The sequence below is a fragment of the Coturnix japonica genome, chromosome 18 (assembly GCF_054131305.1).
Source record: "Coturnix japonica strain WE chromosome 18, WE-NBRP24, whole genome shotgun sequence".
NCBI classification, from domain to species: domain Eukaryota; kingdom Metazoa; phylum Chordata; class Aves; order Galliformes; family Phasianidae; genus Coturnix; species Coturnix japonica.
In genome coordinates, this window is record NC_140680.1 from 13,648,716 (window position 1) to 13,665,049 (window position 16,334).

General features: G+C 56.7%; 1 protein-coding gene and 1 long non-coding RNA gene across 2 annotated transcripts; both read left to right on the forward strand.

The window, feature by feature from the left end:
* Positions 1-251: 251 nt before the first annotated feature.
* LOC107320295 (uncharacterized) lies at positions 252-5,115 on the forward strand. The gene is made up of 3 exons (XR_001558210.3): positions 252-917; positions 2,875-3,051; positions 4,884-5,115. It is a non-coding gene; the product is annotated as an uncharacterized LOC107320295 (long non-coding RNA).
* A 5,940-nt stretch (positions 5,116-11,055) lies between these two features.
* LOC107320292 (START domain-containing protein 10-like) lies at positions 11,056-15,805 on the forward strand. Its single transcript, XM_015875994.3, has 6 exons — positions 11,056-11,329; positions 13,617-13,764; positions 13,845-13,948; positions 14,030-14,147; positions 14,887-14,939; positions 15,064-15,805. The coding sequence occupies exons 1-6, from the start codon at positions 11,165-11,167 to the stop codon at positions 15,274-15,276; spliced, it is 801 nt and encodes a 266-aa protein (XP_015731480.1). The 5' UTR covers positions 11,056-11,164; the 3' UTR covers positions 15,277-15,805.
* The last annotated feature ends 529 nt before the right edge of the window (positions 15,806-16,334 follow it).

Genomic DNA, 16,334 nt, shown 5'->3' on the forward strand with positions numbered 1-16,334 from the left:
TGCGATACCATGTCATGCTGGCTGACAGAGGTGCCAGCCCTAGCACTGCTGTCCTCCTTGCAGGCTGTGCCATTCCAGGCCCAAAAATACCACACTTCCCAAGACAGAGGTGCCACCCCTGCATGGCTGTGCCGTGCTTTGCCGTGCCATGCCATGTCATCCAAGCTGTCCAAGTTTAATTGTTATTCATGCTGGTCTATGCCATGCCATACCATGTTGTGCCATCGGCACTGTACCATGCTATGGTGTCCCACGCCATGCTATGCCTATGTTGCCCAGGATATCTCCCAAGCAGGACACAACACACCCCCTGCAGCACAGGACATGCTCCCATTGGGACAGATATGTCCCCATTATAACACAGCATGTCCCCAGTGGCACAGAACACATCCCCTGCAGGACAGTACACAACCCCCTGCACAGAGACAGGCACAGGGGCAGCCCCAGCCAGGTCTCACAGCAGCAGGCGATGGGAAGCGCCACCAGTGAAAGGAAACAGCGCGGATGGAAATCTGTTCCCTGCCATCCACAGGGACATGAATTAAGGATGCTCTGGGAGCCGGCACCGCATTCCTCCTGGGGGTCCATGGACCCCCCCCCCGGGCAGGGCCATGCCATCCCCCCACTCTTGCCAGCCGTGGGAAGCCGTGCAAGCTGCGGCAGCTCGCTTCTGAAGACCTCTTGATAAACATTTATAAACATTTGTAGTATTTTAAATTTCCCCTCAATAATTTATGACTAGTTATTTTATATACTTTAAAGTGGGTAATAATGTAAAATTCATAAGGCGGGAGCGCTCGGAGTGGCAGCGCAGCATCGCGGGGCTGGGAGCGGAGGCGCAGCCTTCCCCGCCTCCCACAGCTGGAAAAAGCTGGAAAGTTTGGGGCTGCCGTGGCTGTAGCAGAGAGAGCTGAGAGGTGACAGGGGCATGGGGCCAGGGGACAGCACAGGGATTGGGTAGCAGTGGGGTGGGGGAGCTGGGGAAGGTGGGATGGGGATGAGAATGGGATGGGGATGGAGGGGTGAGGGGTTGGATAGGGATGGGGATGGGATGGGGTGGAGGTGGGATGGAGGGATGAGGGATGGGAATCTGAATGTAGGGTTGGGGATTGAGGAATGGGGTTGGGATGAGGGGTGGGGATGTAAGGAAGGGGAGCCAGGAGGAGTGTGGGAAGACGAGCAGGAGCAGGGGGGAGGGATGTGTGCGAGGCTGTGATAACCACGGCAAGAGGCTGGGGAGAAGGAGAGATGGAGGCTGCAGCAGGGAGGGGCGAGAGCAGCTGGGAAGAGCAGATAAAGCAGGAGGAGAAGGGAGCCTGGCACCAGACACGGGCAGGTGGTGGGCGGGCGGGTGTGGGAGTATGCAGAGATTTGGGGGTGCATCTAAGGAGCTGAGCATGGGTAGGGTGCATGCAGAGATGGGGCGTGTGTATGGAAAGGATGCTTACACAGGTAGGATGCATAGATAAGTAAGGTGCATGCACAGGTAGGATGCGTGCACAGGTAGGGTGTGTGCATGCATAGGGTGCATACCTGGGTAGGGTGCATGTATGGGGAGGTTGCTTTCATGGCTGGGGTGCACACAGTAGTAGGGTGTATGCATGAGTAGGGTAAAAGAGTGTGTGCATGCAGAAGTTGCATGCATAGGTAGGGAGAATGCACAGGTAGGGTGGGTGCATGAATAGGATGCATGCACGAGTAATGTGTGTGCATAGGTTGGGTGGATGTAAGCAAGGCTTGGGATGCAGGGATGATGGAGGGTGTGCATGCAGGGTATAATTGAGAAGCCAAGCATGCGTGCAAAGCGTATGTGTCAAGGGTGGCAGTGTGCATGCAGGCCACAGGTGCATACAGGACAGATGCATGCCCAAGGGTGTGTAAGGCATGAAGAAAAGCACAGGTCGTGCAAGGAGCACATTTGTGCAGCTAGAGTGAGCAGGCTGGAAGGACTCGTGCAGGGATGAGTGTGCACGTGCTGGGAGTGCACATGCAAAGAAGTGCACGTGCATCAAATGGTGCAGAGGTGTGCTGAACTGAAGTGCCCACCCCCAGCCCCAGCACCACCTGGGCCCTCCAAGGGATCCCCAGCCCTGCCCGAATTGCTCAGCCAGCTGAAATACCCACAAATAATCCACCAGGAGCTGGCAGTCCCAGAGAGGGACCTGCCACAGAATGAGCCCACATTCCATGCTATATATAGTGCTGCTATTATATACACACACAGATATATTTATTTGTTCTCCTTCAGGGAGGGCATCAGGCAGGAGGGGGATGCAAAAGCAGGGATGTGGGGTGAGGTGTGCAAGGTACTAGTGTGTGGGGGGGGCAGGAGTGTGCATGCAATGCGTGTGCAAGGCAGGAGAGCACGTGCATGATGCAAGAGGAGCATACATACAGGACACCAGTAAGGCAGGAGCATGCATGCATAGTGTGGGTGCTTGTGCAAGCTGTGCAAACAGTCTACGTGCAAAAGAGGGACAGCAACATGCACACAAGGTGTGTCTGCAGATTTAAAGTGCGCCCACAAGGCACAGATATGTGCAAAGGGCAAGAGGCTGTTTGCAGAAGGAAAGATGCTGGTCCCCAAACTCCCATGCTACCCCCCCTTGCTGTGTGACCTGCTGTCCCTGTAGCTCTTTGCTCCTCGTCTCCCACAGCTTTTGCAGAATTATGGAGCAGTGCACGGGGCCACGGGCATCACACAGCAGCTGGGGCAGCAATGCATTGCATGACCTGGGGCTGATGGGGCACAATGGGGAGCAAGGAAGGAGCACCCAGTCAGCAAGGGTTGGGGGGAGAGGATGGGATGATGGGGGGGAGAGGGGGGGAGATGTCTTCATTTTGATGATAATTTCCCATGTTTGTGGCTGTCAGGTTCCTGCTTAGCAGCTCCCCCTCTGCGCAGCTGCTCCAAGGAGTTGACACCGCAATTGTTTTCTGAAGAGAACATGCGACTCCCTTCTTATGTATTCCCTTTCCCGGTGTTTGTATTTGCTTCAAAGTCTTCTCATCACCCTGTTTGGTGACAAAAACTCATGTCTGGAGATCAGGGTAATGTGTTGCTTTTCAAAGCTTGTGGAGGAGGGGGGTGGCAGACACGGCTTTGCTGCATTATTCACTTCCTTGCAGCACCCCAGGGTGCTCAGCACCCACCCACGACCTGGCACAGTTGGGGTGTTGCACCCTCACGATGCTGAGCCCTGCGATGGGGTTGCTCTGTATGCATGTATGCATGGTTGGGTGTGCAAGGCTGGGTATGCATGAATACATGTAGAAGGATAGGAGTGCATGGTTGGGTGTGCATGGATGCATGTGCATGGCCAGATGTGCATGGCTGAGTGTGTACATCTTGGTGTGCATGGCTGGGGGTGCATGTTGAATGTACCTGCCTGCACGTAGCTGGGCACACGCTCTGAATGCAGCTGGGTGTGCATTGCTGTGCTCACACTGGATGCCTCTGAGCGTGCACGACTGGTGTGCAACCAATAGAGCTGAGTGTGCATGGTTGGATGTGCACCCAGTAGAGCTGGGGGTGCACAACTGGGTGTGCACCAATAAACTAGGGGTGCATTGCAGCTCCAGCTTGCTCAGACACACGCCATGCGTTGTGTCCCCACGCTGCCAGGTGCAATGGAACTGCCTCCCCTCCGCTTGTGAGCGGTGCCATGAGCACAGGCAGTTCTCTATCTAATTGATCAATTAATTATCCCCAGCATTCCGCTGCATATTGGTTTTAGATGAAGGGATAGGCTAACAAGCAGATTAGGTCTGTGCGTGTTCGTGGGAGTGAGAGAGGGGATGTGGGAGGATGGAGAGGAGATGGGAGGTAGACGGGTACAGAACTGGGGCTGCAAAGGAACTGGGACAGGCACCAGGGTACGGCTGCAGCAATGCAGAGATGCCATGGGGTGGGAAGGTGCTGCAGTGGTGCAATATGAATGCAATCAGTGTCAGCTCCGTCCCAGCCAGCACCTCCTGGCCACTCCCCCCGGGCTGACCTGAGGTGATGATGCGGGTGTCAGCCCTCCTGCCCGGTACAGGGGCTCATTAGCAGGCCAGGTTGTCACTCAAGATTCAAACAACCCTGGGGCTGTAGGATGCCCCCAGCCACCCCCGGGCAGGTGGCTTCACAGTGCAGCATGGGGACAGCAGGCAGGATGCATGGTGTCATCAAGCAACCCACAATGACAGGGGTGCACTTTGGGGACCACATGAGGTGCTGGGGAGCTACTTGTTTGCAGGGGGATGTGCCATAACCTGCCACCATTCTATCCTATCCCCACACCCCATCCCCATATCCCATCCCCATCCTTGAGAGCACAGCAGCCTCGTGGCTCTGTGTCATTCTGTCCCACTCAGCAGGAGATGTGACAGCCCACAGTGACTGTCTGTGGGGAACGTGGCTCAGTGCATGGGGAGAGACAATGATGGCACTTCCCTGTCATCTCGCTCTTCAGAGCACTGTCAGCCATGCAGCACCATCTGGCCACCTCCTGCACCGTGCCTCAGTGTGCTCACATACACACCTCCATGCTCACATACACACTCACACTCAAACCCTGTGCTCTGCAAGCCTTCTTCCTTGCACACAACCACTTGCACACCTACACTGCATGCAGCCACCCAAGAGATGCACACATCACACAGACGTGCACACACAGCTCCCATCCTGCGTGCACACACTTGCACAAGCAGCAGTGGAGCACTGGGATGCACAAGGTCCAGCTCCCAGCACTGGGTGCCAGTCACCGCAGGGACACGGGCAGCTGGGGGGGCTGCACCCTCCTCCTCCTCCATTTAATAAAACATGAACGAGGTGCCAGCGTGGATTAGATTCACTTCCCCAGTGACAGAAAATCAAAGGCTTCTCCCATCTTTTCTAGAGGCTCGTTCCTGATTGATCTGGAAGCAGCAGCTCGGTGAGAGGGAAGGAGTCTATACGCACCGCAACAGCTCTTTAATTTCTTAATTTAATATCTGACACGTAAAGATTCTCATTAAGCCAGTCAATGAAGCCTGGAAATACAATTTTCGTGCAAACTGTCGCTATCATAACTTACACGAAACTTCAGCTGGTGCCCTGTGAGCGGCGTGATTAAAACCATTCATCTTCCCTGTCAGCCTCCCGTCACTGCACCACCCGTGCCATCGCCGCTGGGTGTGGGGTGCACAGTACCCACACTTGGGGGGCATGGGCAGCCATGGCATCAGCCAGTAGGATGGAGGTGGGAGGGAGAGCTTCCCAAAGTCTGTTCAGTAGGGAAATGAATCCTTCTCCCTGTGCTTTAGTACAAATAAGAGGCGTCGCACTTCAGCCAAGCCAGGGATCAGTGCTGAGTCCTTGCAGTGTGAACAGGGCTGAGGGACATGGGGAAGGCATGGGGGTGCAGGCATTGCCATCCCCAGTGGGCAGCAGGGCTAGGGAAGAGGAGGAGACCTGAGCATGGAGGTTGGGATTTGTTTCAGAGGGGACTGCTCTGCAGGACGGGTGGTTTTTATGGGTCCAGCTGCAGGGCAGGGAGCCATGGGGATCACCAGCTGCACCCAGCCCTGGTGCTGGGACATGGTGTTAAGACACTGCTCTGTTCCATCAACAGTAGTGCTTATGGATAACATACCAGATACTGCGCTCCTGCCCAAGGCTGTCTCCTGTTGGACCTGGGGAGCATCCTTGTATCTGCACCAGGCCCCCAGTCCTGCATCTGCATCAGTTCCCTATCCCTGCATCTTCACTGGGTCCTCATCCTTGTGTCTGCACCAGGTCCCAGTCCTACACCCATACCAGGTCCCCATCCCTATGTGCACACTGGATCTCCATCCTCATCTCCATTCTGGGTTCTTATTCTTGCATCCAGACTGAGTCCTCATCCCTGAATCTGCACTGGTGCCTCTTCCTCCATCTGCATCTGGTTCCCATCCCTGCACTGGTACCAAGACTTTATCCCAGCATCTGCACCAGGACCCCATTCCCAGTTCTTCACCAGGTCCCAGTTCCTGCATTAGAGCTGGGTCTCCATCCCTGCATCTACACCAGATCCCCATTCTCATATCCGCACCAGGTTCCAACCCCTGTATCTTCACCAGCTTCCCATCCCTGCCTCCAGACCAGATCCCCAACACACTGTGCTGTGGTTCCAGCTGAAGGTTGACACCCCATGGCCCAGCACCCTGCACACTCCAAAGGAGAGCACCCACATCCCCCAGAGGGCACCTTGAGGGTGACTGCATGAGAAGGGCTGGGGAGGATGCTCTCCTGCCCGTTGCTCCACTCTCCCTCCTCTCCCTCCTGCCTGTTATCTGCAGCCGTCGGAGCTGCCAGCTCCTGCCAGAGTGAGAGCAGCCTGACGTCGGTGCGGCTTGAAAGTGCTGCGTGGCGTGTTTGATGTCAGGATTACCGGCTGGCTGTATTGTAAATGCTAAAATGAAATAAGAAGATTAGAGAAGAAAAGCACCGCGCTGCAGTGTGCGCCCGCCGAGTGCCGCCCGCCAGATCCCCACGGGTGCCAGGACTCAGCCGTCACATGGCACGGGCACCAGGGCACCACAAGGAGTTAAAAAGGGCCATAAATATTGTTTTGGGGCCCAGATAGCAAAAGGCAGCACAGAGCTGTCCCTGTGTCCCCAGGGTGGTGCACAATGGGATGTGGGGCTCATTGATGGGTGGTGGGTGCTGTTCAGGTTCTCACTTGCGTCACAGCTGAGCTCAGCTCCAGGTACATCCTTAACCCTTGGGATGAACTCGGAGTGCCAGAGCAAAGGGGATGGAGCCACTGTGGGGTGAGGCTCCATGAACTTAAGAACCCCCAGCACCCCACATGCCCACGTGCAGCTGGCTGGAGCTGGCCCCATGCCACAGCCACACAGCTGCCCCCCCCTCCCAGATCTCCAGCATCTGTTCCCAATCACAGCCTCATTCCAATCCATTCGGGAGAACATCCCCCCTCCTCACTCCCCCTGCTACCAAATGCCTTTGTTTTTCCAAGGCTCGGATGCTCGGCACCTGCTTGTATCCATGCATCCTCCACGTGCAGCACGAGCCTCGAGCCAACAGTATCCCAAAGGGACGGGGAGAGAGAATCAGAGCAGTGCTGCAGTGGTTGGGCACTGCCCCAAAAGCAACATCTCTGCCCCAGAGCTCCCAGCACAGCTCCTGCCTGCTGCCCTCAGTGCCACCAAGGTGGCGGTGCCGTGCTATGCATAAAGCTTGCAAAGGTCAGGGCTGCGGTGCGAGGGGTGGGTTGTGTAAATGCTATTTTCTAGCTCAGTGCCCTGTAACTCTCCCTGACGGTTGTGCTTACATAAAGCAAACGGTGCATTTTAATCACCTCTGCACTCCAAGTCTCACTTCTGCCCCCCAGATGGGAGGGAGGGGACACCCAAAGAGTGCCCTGTGATGCTGCTGGGGGCACCCATGGTAACACCATGGTGTGGGGATGGATGTCACAGCAGTGCTGAGTGGGACACAGTGTTACCCCTGAGCATGGCTCAGTGTCTGTCCCCCACTTGCTGCACCCCCATCACCAGGAGAGGACCCACTGTGCCCACACTGTAATACATGCAGGTTAGTAAGTGTGTATATGGGCAGGACAGACATGCAAGGCCATGCACATGCAGGAGCACATGTGCATGCTCATGATCAGCTGTGTGCACACAGATGCCTATGCAACATGCATATGTATGTGTGTACATGTGTGTGCATGTAGCCATGCTGTGCGTACATCCATGTGCAACCATATGGGTGTGTGCACATAAGCCTGTGCATGCTTATTTGTGCACACATGCTCACACACACTACATCCACATGCACATGTGTGTGCACCCTCCCCACGCCACACATTTGCAGCAAACTTCAGCACTGAAATCTCCGGGAAATTTCCCTTCCTTTTGCAGACAGACGGGGCTGGATGCAGGAGCAGCAGCAGCCGGCAGAGCACGCCTGCACCGCTGATAAGTTGCTGCCACCAAGTTTCCTTCCCCTGCTCATTTTCTGATTAGCCCCCGTCTGACGCGTCGGCAGCAGCGCCGCGCGGAGCTTATTCAAAGGCGGCGTAATCTTTGCAAAGCAGCAACCAGGGGGCAGGGACGCATCCAGCTCCCAGCAGCCCGAGGTAATAACTCCTCAGGGACACGCTGACAAGCGCCGGGAGGGCTGTGGAAATCCTTTCTGAGGCTGAGCCGAGAGGATTCTCTGCTATCCCCCAAAGCCTGCATGTCACCTAGTCCAATAAATGGCATTATCAGGAAGGTGGCACTTTGCGCCGGCGTATCTCCGGGCTCTGCTTGGCAGCGTGAGGCTGAGGGTGTGGGGGTGAGAGGTGGACACGGGTGATGGGGATGAGGAACTTAGCATGGCATCACCCCTTGGGGTGGACGTGGCTGTCCCATGTCCCCGCATCCTTCTTGCTCCTGGTGCATTGGGTGCTCCCATGCTGGCTGGTAACTTCGAAACAACACAGAGCTTTGCAGCCAAACCCTCTCATAAAGAGATTTAGGAGGGTGACAGAGATAATGAAGCATCCTTCCCCCAGCGTTGACTTGCAGCTGAAAGGAGGAAAAATAACGACATTTTTCACGTGCCTTGTAAATCATCCTGACACCCAAGTGGGGCGCGGTGCAAACACGCCTTGGCATAGCATCCATAGGGATGGGAAAACAGCAGTGGAATAGAGCAGGGATTTGGGCATCTATGGACATGGGGGGACAGCCAGGGGTGAGGGTTCCTAGAGGAGGACACATGCAGCCACATGCATTGTGAGCATCCCAGAACAGGGCACTGTCTGAGTGGCAGGGCACCAAGGGGTACTCTGAGATATGCAGAGGTTAAATTGGTGCCATGACAGCCAGGGGAGCTTGTGAGCCATCTCTGCTAGGACCCCCATGGGATCTGGGGACACAGGGCAGAGAGGACCAAGGGCCACAAGGGGAAGAGGGCAGGGGGACCCCAGCAGCAGGACAGGCCCTGCAGTGCTACACAATGACCCCCACCAGAGCTCCCTGTCCCACCGCCGTCCCCTATCCCCCTGCTGCTCACTGTGAAGACGGGACAGGGACCCTACTGTGCAAGGCACGTACCTTATTGGGGGGACTGGGGGATGGAGGGGACTGAGAGCAGTGTGTCCTCTCTGCACCTTCGGCTGTCACGTTGCATTAAGGCGGACAGGAGGGGTTTACCGGTGGTGTCCGGGAGCAGAGCGACACCCGACCGCTGCTCCTGCCCTGTCCCCAGCACCGGGGAAGGCGAGGGGGGTGGAGGGGGGTCACCATGGCTGCTCCAGACCCTGACGGGGACGGGGTGGGTGCGGCTGCAGAGCAGGGCAGAATAAAAGGACGAGGAAGAGGAGGAGGAAGAGGAGGCGGCTCCACGGAGTCGGGGAGGCTCCAAGCCTTCGGCACCGAGCAGTTTATCCCCACCTCCCTGCTCTGGGTCCGGCCCCGGCCGCTCCCTGCCGTTGTCGCCGATGGAGCACGCGTGACACCCTGTGGGAGAGCAGCAGATTGCACGGAACGAGGAATCCGAGGACATGATGGAAACCACCCGGCCTTGGCGACACAGATACTGGGCGTCGTGCAAAACAAGACTCATATAGAATCACAGACTGATTGAGTTGGAAGTGATCTCAAAGCCCATTCAGTTCCAACCCCTGCCATAGGCTGGATGTCCCCCACCAGCTCAGGCTGCCCATGACTCCATCAATGGCCTTGGGCACCTCCAGAGATGGGGCACCCACAGCTCTCTGGGCAACAGTGCCAGGCCCTCACCACCCTCTCAGCAAAGACTAAGACTAAATCTCTTTTAGTTTAAAACCATTCCCCCTTATTATATCACTTCAGTTCCCTCTGAAGTCCTCCACTCCATCAGGTCCTTGTGTTGGGGTCCACAGAGCTGAAAGCTGTACTGGATGTTGAGGTCTCACAAGAGGAGACAAGCTCCTTACTCACCCCCTGCTCACATGGCTTTTGATGCAGCCCAGGTTATGATCAGCTTTCTGGGCTACAAATACACACTTTCTAATCCTCCAGCCTGTATTCATGTTTAGGATTCTCTGACCCAGGTACAGGACCTTAAACTTGGCCTTGCTGTAGTGGATAAGGAACACAGGGACCCACCTCTCCAGCCTGTTCAGGTCTCTCTGGATGGCAGCCCCCCCCCCCCCCCCCCCCCCCCCCCCCAGCACGTCAGCTCAATATAGTGTCATTCTGCCAAGGAAAATGGGCATCACAGTGCTAAGAGGAAGGGTTTGAGCTGGAGCATCCTCAGTGAAGGGGTCTTGGAGTAGCACCCAAGAGTGCACTGACCTCATCCTGGTTGGGGCTCCCAGATCTGGGGGGTAATCTTGGTGACTTCACTGCACAAAGGTTTGTTCACCCAAGCAACTGTGGGTGGGGCTGGATTCCTTCCATGGGGTTTTGCCCATATGATGGTGATCGGTGCCTTAATGTTCAGTTGGACTCAGGCTGGGCACCCCAGGGTGAAGGCTGGGTCCATGCTCAATGTACCCATCCATGGCTGTGGTAGGGATCCACACCACCTGTCCCCATGCAGTAAGGCTGAACTGGGAGGAATGGACACGTAGGGAAAGGCAATGCCTGAGAAGCTCAAATCAGGGACCAACAGGGACTTCCTGGACACCACCAGTGTGGGACAGGTGACCCAGGCCAGGGAGCTGAGCAGCATCCCAGCAAAAAGCATCAGGACAACGTGATGATAAATAACAGTGAGCTGTATCCTGGGGCAGCAGCGTGAAGGACGAGAGCATCCCTCCTGCTGTGCACCAGGAAGGGCACGGCTGGGTGCTGCATCACTCCCTGCAATCAAGCTGCTGCAGCAAAGTCAGGCACAGAGATTGCCAGGGGACAGCGGGGACGGGAACACGGGGACTCGGGCAGCCGGGGGCAGCTCTGCCCTGAAAACCGAGCCCCTAGCGAGCTGCTACCTGCTGAATAATAGAGGAGCAGCCGGGCAGCTGGAGAGAAACGTGATCCTGGCGAGCCCGGGAAGACATCCGAGCTGCCAGCAGCTGCCGTAACATCCGCAGGGAAGGAGCTTTCCTCCTCGCTGCGTTCTGCGGCCTCAGGGCCGTGAGGATGAGGACGGCAGCGTGAGCTGGGTGCGAGCTGGCTGCCGGGTGGGGAGGCAGAAGGAGCCTCCATCAGCTCAGCCCCCATGTCCAGGGGCGGGGAGATGGTTTATATCCCGGACGACTCCGACTTCAGCTCGTTCAGGGAGCAGTGCGAGAGCGCAGAGGGCTGGCACTGCCGCTACAACAAGGCTGGCGTCACCGTCTGGAGCCAGGGCCAGGAGGAGAGCTGCACCGTGCAGAAAATCAAGGTGAGCCCTCCCCTGCTCCAGCCCCAAGCAGCAGGGCTCGGTGGGGTTTGGCCCCGGATGCTCTTCTGCATGCTGGTAACGTGCTTGGCAGCTTCTCTGCCTGCCCCGTGTCTCAGCATTGCAAGCAGGGTGCTGCTGCAGCATGGAAACACGCCCAGGGCACCTGTATGTGCTTGCCTTGCCACTGCCTTTGCTCTGCACACAGGTGGGAATAATCTTGTGGAGATGGCCTTGCTGGGGAGCCCTGGGGTATGGGGTGGGCTGGTGTATTTCCCCCAGGCACACTGGGTACAATTGCCTTACATCCCATACTGCTGAGGATCTCAGATGCCCCAGCTGTCATGGCGGGGGCTTTGCTGCATGCCAGGGGATGGATTTGGGATGCTACAGAGGGACTAGTGATGTTCACTCATCCCTTGTGTTGTCAAACCTCATTGCTCACCCACATGGCACTAGTGACAGTGCTGGGTAAGCTTGAGAGTACCAAGAGCAGCTGCAGGGTGAGGGAGCCCCACAGACCCCACTGAAGAAGAGGTTATTCCAGCATGAGCATCATGTAGGGCAGCATTTGGCTGTGGGGCTGCTGTCATGGCTTTTGTGGCTATGGGATCCTCACTGAAGATCAGACAGGGATGGAATCTGCCAGAGCAAGTGGGGCTGGAGCATCTGATCACAACCCGGTAAGGAGGGCTTCCAACTGGGAGCACTGGGGGAGGATTTCTGTGGCTTGAAGAGCTGGGGAGGCACAAGGAGGTCTTGAGTAGGCCCCTGGGGTAGAGGGTACAGGGAAGACTTCTGCACTGCTCTCCCAATCTCAGAGAGGCAGCAGCCCAATGAGACACCAGGAGGGCAGAAGGAGGCTTCCTGGAGCTCCAGGCATTTGCTGGTTGCAGTGATGCTGGGGCTGGAGGTCCATCTAGCCAAGGAGAGGAGGAGGAGGAGGAGCAGCAGCAGCAGAGTTCTGCAGAGCTGTGACATGCACAGCTTTGGTGTGGCATGGGTATTGAGCCAGGGCCAGCAAGCAGCCCAGCCAGCTGGGGATAGATGTACTGACCCACAGGACCAGGTAGGATAAACCCAAGGGTGCTAAGGGGTCTGGCTGGTATCTCTGTGGGAATTCACGGTGAGTGCAGGAGGTCCCTGATACCTGGGAAGAAGCAAAATTCACATCCAACATCCTGATGTGCAGGAATAAGGCTCCAGGGCAATGCAGGTGCTGGGCCACCTTCTAGCCCCTTGAAGCCATGTTCAGGCACCCAAAGCATGAAGGGCAATGGGGACAGCAGCAAGGACTGTGGCACTGTGCCCAGATCAGATTATAGGAACCTGAAGAAGTCCAGCCCTGTTCAAACAAGCTCAGCCCAGTGGAGAGGGTGCAGAATTTTCCATCGCTGACCCTGTAGAGGAGGGGCTCCCAGAAGGCTCAGGGGATTCTGAGTGTCACACCATTGCCTAGACTGGGTCACTGCCAATATCTCCTTGCTGTGGCTTTTCCTTGCTCCATAAAGGGCCTGAGCACAGAGCTGGTCAGATCTGGTCCCTGATCAGCATTGCCCAGGGATCCTTCCCATGAGCTGCAATGAAGCCAAACCAGGCTTGGCATTATGGGGCCAGAAGAACCCTGGTTTTCTCACCAACAAAGGCACAGCTTGGAGGGCTCCTGAGCATCTGGAGCATCAGGAAACCCCCTTCAGTCCTGTTTTGGGCAGCTGACTGCCTGTTGAAGCTGTTGTACGGCCTCCATTTGGCCATGCTTGGGCTGCAGGAGGATGAGCAATGTGCTTTAGGAGGGGATTTTGTGGGTGCAATGGCCCCTCAGTGGCAACAGGCATTTCCAGGAGGACGTGTGGACTCCTCCTGCAGCAGGACACCTGAGTGAGGAAGGGCTGGGTGCTCCCACACCTCAGGCACATCACGTCTGCAGCCCTGCTGGGCAGACAGCATCACCTGGGCCAGCAGGGAGAGCTCGCCTGAGATTGATGGGACCTGCCACCAGCGTTCAAAGGGCCGGCTCCCATTACATGGAGCTGCCACGCACCTCATCAAAGATGCAAGGCCTCTAACGAGGAGCAGATGACATCTCTTTCCTCCCGGCATCAGGAGGAGCAGGGTTGGGGTCATCAATAATGCACGCTGGAGCGGGTGGCTCCGGTTACAGCAGGACCAGCCAAAAGAAACAAGCTAAAGCCCCAATCCCTGGGGTGCGCACCACCCTGGGGACCCTATGGGGAACCAATGGGGAACCAATGGGGACCCAGTGGGGACCCGACCTCCCGTCTCCCCTCAGACCCGCATCTCCTGCAAGGATGTCTCTGCTGAGACACTCTACGACGTGCTGCACGACACCCACTACCGCAAGAAGTGGGACTCGAACATGATCGAGACCTACGACATCGGGCGCCTGACGGTCAACGCCGACGTGGGATACTACTCCTGTGAGCAGCCCCCAGCCCCTGCACACCCGGGGTGCCCCAGCTGCGGCCCCACACCAGGCTGTAACCAGGTGTCTCTGCAGGGAAGTGCCCCAGTCCCCTGAAGAACCGTGATTTTGTCACCCTGCGCTCCTGGCTGCCCCTGGGCAACGACTACATCATCCTCAACTACAGCGTCAAGCACCCGGTAGGTTCCCTGTGGTCTTGGGGGTGGCTGTGGGCAGAGGTTGGGGCAGGTTCTGAGCTGTACGGCTTCTTTATTTTGCAGAAATACCCACCTCGAAAGGATTTTGTCAGGGCTGTGTCCCTGCAGACCGGTTATCTGATCAAGGCCAACGGTACCAGCGCCTGCGTCCTCTATTATCTCACCCAGGTGGACCCCAGAGGTGAGAGCTGAAGTGCAGTGCTGCAGCGTGCTGCTGTGGGATGGGTCTTCAGAGCTTGGAATCACAGCATCGTGGTATGGTTTGGGTTGGAAGGGACTTAAAGGCAATCCAGCTCCAACCCCCTGGCTCTCATCTAAGCAAAGTTGTTTAAAGCCCCAGCTTTGAGGTCCTCTCCAACCCAAGCCATTCTGGGATTTCATGGTTTCAATAGCTCCATGTCTTATGCTGGAGACCCCAGATCTGGGTGCAGTACTCCAGATGGGGCCTCACAAGGATGGTTACCTCTCTCACCCTGCTGCCAACCCTTTCTTGATGCAGCCCAGGATGCAGCTGGCCATAGAATTTGGTTATTCACTTGCCAATGTACTTAACTCCTCCTCAGAGCTGCTCTCAACCCATTCATCCCCCAGTTTGTATTCATGTTTGGGACTGCCCCAGCCTGACAGTGTAGGACCTTCTACTTGGCCTTGCTGAACTCCATGATGTTCAGATGGTCCCATCATGGATACAGCTGGCCCATCTTATTTCTCCACCATCCTGTGTCCCATAGTGAAGGGAAGACAACTATGGGAAGAAGAGGGGGCCCTCCCAGAGCGTAGCACAGGGCAGTTTCCCTGATGGGGGGATCTGGGGTCTCAGTCCAGCTCTGGATACTGGGCACTGACCAATGTACCCAGCAGGGATTTTGAGGGGTCATGGCATCTCTTCATCTCAGTGATGGAGCTCTGGGCTCTTGCAGGATCTCTGCCAAAGTGGGTGGTGAACCGAGTCTCCCAGTTTGTGGCACCAAAGGTAAGCAGGGTGCACGGCTGGTAGCGGGGCCATGGGGAACCATGACAGCACCTTGGAGAAGTAGAAGGTGCTGGAGCTGGAGTCTTGGGGTGACCGTGATGGATCACACCTGCTCTTCCCACAGGCGATGAAGAAGATATACAAGGCAGGGCTGAAGTACCCAGAGTGGAAGCGCAGGCACGACCCCGGGTACAAGCCTTGGGTGTACCCAGAGCAGAACACACTGCCCAGCCTCAGCCTGGCCGAGCTCTCCCTGCAGCACGCTGACTCTCTGGAACACATCGATGAGACAGGGCTGTCCGAGGAGCACCTCAGCGGCAGCGACCACGAGGCCTGATGCCTGTCCTGATGGGCCACCAGAGAGGGGCCACGGTGGGGATTTGACACCCTGTGCCCCCCACCTTCTTCATTATAGACACCTTCTTGTGGGGGGACTGTCCTGTGGGAGCCCAGTGTCTGTGCACTGAGAGGGTGGTGGTCCATGGAGATGTTTCCATGCAGGCTGCAGGATTGGGTACTCCAAGGAGAGGTGAAAGTCTGGGGGGAGGAAGCCTTGTGTAACTGAATGAAGCTTTGCCACCACCAGGAGGTCCCTCTGCTGCTGTAAGACCTTCTGGGTGTGCTTCTCAAAGGTCCAGAATGGAGGGTTTATGTGGGACCAGCCCAGGTTTTGCAGCAGTACAGGACCAGAACTGTCCCTCTCTGTCGTGTGTCTCACTCTCCAGGTCCTCCCAGGCTTTGTGTGACCCCCACCTCTGGGAGCCCCCCAGGTCCTCTCCTGGGTGACGGATTCACCTCCACAGGCTGCCTCTAGTGTTTGCTGCTGCAGTGGTTTCTGGCATAATAAAGGGGTTGGTGTGTGCACAGCCGGGGAGCTTCAGGCTGGAGTGGGGCACCCCCAGGCTGTGCTGGGTGCTGCACACTGGGTTCAGGGACTGGGGGGGATGGGGACGTGGATGGGGATGCTGAGCTCTGCACATCTGGCAAAGGCAATGCTGGGCTCTGCACATCTGCATGCCTGTGGGTGAGAGTGTGTGGGCACAGGTTGGCTTCCGCCGGACAGCAGGGAGTTTGTCTGGACAGACAGTGTGGAGGGAACAAGCTGACACACGCTGGATTTTCCACCCACCCATTTGCTGCTGGATTCCTGCCTTGGAATGATTCCAACCTGCTCTGTGCTGGCCAGTGCAAATGGAGGAATCGTTGCTGGTGATGCTGGGCTTTTCCCTGTCTCAGCCAGATGCCCACTCTGGGCAGAGATGCCCACTGCCCTCCTTTAGCCACCCCACTGCACCACCCACATCCCCTGTACAACAAGCATCTCTGGTGCTGCCATTCTGGGTGCTGGGGTAGGTCTCAGCCTGCATGTCCTCAGCCTCTCCTAGTTTCCCCTAT